This window comes from Benincasa hispida, unplaced genomic scaffold, assembly GCF_009727055.1.
Source record: "Benincasa hispida cultivar B227 unplaced genomic scaffold, ASM972705v1 Contig963, whole genome shotgun sequence".
NCBI lineage: Eukaryota > Viridiplantae > Streptophyta > Magnoliopsida > Cucurbitales > Cucurbitaceae > Benincasa > Benincasa hispida.
Window position 1 is genome coordinate 4301 of NW_024065294.1, and position 4502 is coordinate 8802.

General features: G+C 37.4%; 1 protein-coding gene across 1 annotated transcript; it reads left to right on the top strand.

Annotated features, from left to right (window-relative positions):
* Positions 1–212: 212 nt before the first annotated feature.
* On the top strand, positions 213–1891 carry LOC120070133. The gene is made up of 2 exons (XM_039021995.1): positions 213–922; positions 1036–1891. The coding sequence occupies exons 1-2, from the start codon at positions 213–215 to the stop codon at positions 1889–1891; spliced, it is 1566 nt and encodes a 521-aa protein (XP_038877923.1).
* Positions 1892–4502: the final 2611 nt, after the last annotated feature.

The window sequence follows — 4502 nt, forward strand, 5'->3', positions numbered from 1 at the left end:
TGATGATGCATGTCTTTAGTAACAATATTTATCGTGATTTTGTACCTATTTTTTATTATTATTTTGTTTGATAGTAGATATTATTTTTTTAAAAAAAACATTCCTTTATTTTTACATATTTAAAAGAAATAGTAATAACACATTAATATAGTTGGCCTAATATATACTTACAAATATTATGATAAATATCAGATTGCATCTGCCAAACTATGATGGACGTTGTGGAATTCTTGTGTTATATGCACGGAAACATTGTTAATGGGCCAAGCGGGATAGAATATGATAGGCAACCATCTCTTCGTATAAACATGCATCGTCAAGATGACTTCAACACATTAATCGATGGATTTTATGATGCATATTCCATAAATAGAGATGATGTGGTAGAGGTAATATTTAGATATGGTAGTTATGTAGCGAGATCTACTTTCCATATCCCCATCTCATTACGAAGTGATATTGATGTACAGTTCATGATGAGCAACGCTCCATACCCTCCAAATAGGGTTGAATTGTATATATCCCAACCCAGTGTCCCAAGTCCAACATCAACGAGAGAAGAAGTTGAAACTGTTGAGTTGGAAAGTCATGTTGTGGAGGATGAACATTATGATCCAACTATTGCTACAAATGACGAAGAAGTTAAAATGGACGATGATGATATCGATCTAGATCAACTATCTAGTCAATTTTATGGCGTACATGAAGTCCCCGAAACATTTACTGAGATAGACTTGAACGAGATGACCACTGAACCCGATTCGACAACGGGAGAAGATAGTAATATGGGGTCTGATTCACTGCTTAAGGGGATGATATTCAATTCCAAATTGGATTTAAAAAATGTAGTGGAAAACTATTCAATCATTCGACATCAAAATTTTGAAGTCATTGAGTTGAAGAAAACAACATGGGATGTCAGGTGTAAAAGATATGGCAATGGGTGCACGTGGAGACTCGCGCTGTTTTCCGTAAAAAACACGGTAACTTTGAAGTTACCCAGTACAATGGCCCGCATTCTTTTGTGTATGCAAGACTAAGTCAGGATCACAATCGATTGAACTCAGATCTAATTGCATCTGAGGTAAGCAGCATAGTGAAAAAAAAACTGTCAGTTGACATCAAAACATTACAAGATATTATCTTGAACAGTATGGTTATACCATCAGTTATTGGAAAAGTGTGGGACAGAAGAAGAAATGCAATTGCGAACATATTCGGAGATTGGATCGAATCGTACAATTTGCTACCCAAATGGATGAATATCTTACAAATCACAAACCCCAGTACAGTCGTCCATTGGAGGCTAAATAAGGTGGATTGTGATGAAAGGATTGTAATGTTCACTAGTGTGTTTTGGTCGTTTGGACCTATTATTGAGGGTTTCAAGCATTGCAGGCCACTACTTCAAATTGACGGAACCTATTTGTATGGGAAGTATGAAGGAACATTGTTAATAGCTACCTCAATTGATGCAAATGGTCACATTTATCCGGTTGCATACGCCATTGTACTGGAGGAAAGTGCTAACTCGTGGGTTTGGTTTTTGAGAAATTTATGGGATTATGTGGTGCATAGAAGGGAAGGAATGTGTCTAATTTCAAATAGACACAAAGGCATTATATCTGCAGTCAGAAACCCTAACAACGATTGGGTTGGATTACACCAAAGATTCTACTTGCAACATGTGGCGAGTAATTTTAACGACAAGTATAAAAATAGTTTATTGAAGAGTTTCTTGTATAGTGAAGGATCAAAATTTCAAGTTCGAAAGTTTAATGGCTATATGGCCGAACTTCAAATAGCAAACCCTAATTGCTTACGATATTTTTCTTCCATAGATCCTAAGCAGTGGACACAGACACATGATGGTGGTCATCATTATGGATAGCTAACCACGAATGTGGTGAAAATACAAATGTTGTTCTGAAAGGAGCCAGAAAGCTACCCATCATTGCACTAGTCCAAGCAACATTCTATCAAACTATTGCTTATTTCGCTGTTTGTCGTGTAGAAATAGAGACCGCTCTTGAATCAGGAGAGTGTTTCACAAGGTAAATTATTCACATCTTAGTTACCCACGTTTTTATACTGACATTCTAAGTAATTGTCGTATTTTTCATAGGTATGCGGTAAAGAAAATAACTCGTTGGGAACAACATGTAACCAAACATTCCGTTAGGGGCCAACTTTTCGCTCCCGAACCTCCCGGCATGGAATTGCGCGAAAACGGACCCAGGGGTAAAGAACGATGAAAAAGAGGCGTGTGCCAGACGGTTTTGCAAACGGAGCTCGTTTGGTGCCCCAAACAGGCCCCGGGACCCCACGGGCTGCGTCGGGGGTCATATTTGACCATCGAACAGGGTTGTGTGACGTCACCACCTTAATCAACCCAATAACACTAAATGGTGGAAACACACACCAAATAAAATTAAGTGAAAGAACATGCATATGTAATAAGTGGCAGAGTTTTGGAATCCCCTGTTCTCACGCTATGGCTACGTGTAAGACATTGGGGTAGACTACTTTTACTACATTGAAGACTATTACAAAATTCCCACTTATCTTGCATGTTATTCACCCCAGTTCAAGCCCATCCCCGATAAAAAATGTTGGCTTGATCCTAACTTCCCCACTATTTATCTAGATGAATCATGAGTTAGGAAGGTTGGCACACTGTGTACTTCTCGCATGCAAAATGAGATGGATTGGAGGGAACGTTACAAGACACAGTACACAATTTGCAGACAAGAAGGGCATAATAGACGGAATTATCCCAATCGAGCTCGTGATGCGACTTGGTTATTTATTTTTAATTCTCATTGTATTTAATTGATTCCAACTTCTTTTACTTATTTATTCTTTATTAAATGTCATTGTATTTAATTGATTGTATTTATTGATTGTATTTATTGATTGTATTTATACAATGAAGGGTGTATTCTTTATAAACTGTCATTGTATTTATACAATAAAAGGTGTATTCTTTATAAACTGTCATTGTATTTATTGATTGTATTTATACAATGAAGGATGTATTCTTTATTAATTGACATTGTATTTGTTGATTGTAATCACAATGATTTTTACTAAATATTTAAGTTAAATTTAATATTGTTTTTATGGGATCGAATGGATGGGGATGTTACCGCAAGGCCATACAACGACTCTGTTTTGTATTTACAGCGCAACTATAGATCCGAGACTGTTTGGGAAGACGAGCATATCGATGGAATGCATTGTCGGCAAAGAGAGACTGTTATTCGCAGGCACGAGAACCCAGACCCTCGTATATTGAACTATCTACGAGCTGCATAATTCTACGGAGTCTCTTGTATAAAATTTATACAACTAGACTGGCATCTGATAACCTCATTAGTGAAACGATGGCGCCAGGAGACACACACTTTCCATATGTTGCATGGAGAGTGTACAATTATACTTCAAGATGTAGCCATCCAATTTGGACTCCCGATTAATGGAAGACCATTGATCGGGTCTCTAAATTAATGATTAAGAACAACTTTGTGCCTTCCTTTTAGGCGTAACCACGAAGACACTGTTCTTAAGGGAGGTCATCTAAGTCTGCCATGGTTAGTTGATTAATTTAACAACTTCGCCATCTACCAAACCATGTAGATGAAGAGGACCTGCAATGATATGCTCGAGCATATATTCTCACATTGATTGGAGGATTGGTATTTCCCAACAAATCCAACAGCAGAGTGCACCGGATGTATTTTCCACTCTTGGTGGATTTTGATGTTGTCAGGAGTTATAGTTGGGCGCGCTGGATGTCTTGCATGGTTGTATAGGCAACTATGCAAGGGTGCAGTTATAGATGGAAAAGACATTGCAGACCCACTTTTATTGCTACAAATTTGGGCATGGGATCTATTTCCTCTTCTAGTACCTCGACGACTCCATAGATACGATAATAACTTAGGTGACAGACCACTTGCAGTAAGGTAAGCATATTTACTGTCACACCTTGTTCCAGATTTACCTTCTAACCTAGAACGAAGCGTGAAGATGTTAAACATCACTTCTCTCTATGACATCTAACGTCCCAACTCTTAACATATCCTGTACTTAAGATCAAACTCAGACTTCCAAACCCATTTTCAAAAATAATCTATGTTCGTTGACAGAGTTTAGAAATTTGATTCAGTTTAAATGACAATACTGTTTAAAGGGATTTATAGACCAACAGTAAGGATTATTTTGAACAAAACCTCTCATGACATGTAACTCACAAGTTTTAGTTATTCTGGAATACTCTCAAATACATGCACAAACAATACAATAGATGTTTAACAACACTAGTGGTGTTTGATAGCTCAGTAGGCACAAGGAACTTGTCGCTACCTGGGGGTGGGGAAAAACATAAAACATGGAAGCATGAGCTAAAGCTCAGTCAGTGGTAATTTAGTATAAACATAAGCTATCGCTTTTTAAATCTCAATAAGGTTTATCAAATCATTCAGTAAAACATTGGCAAA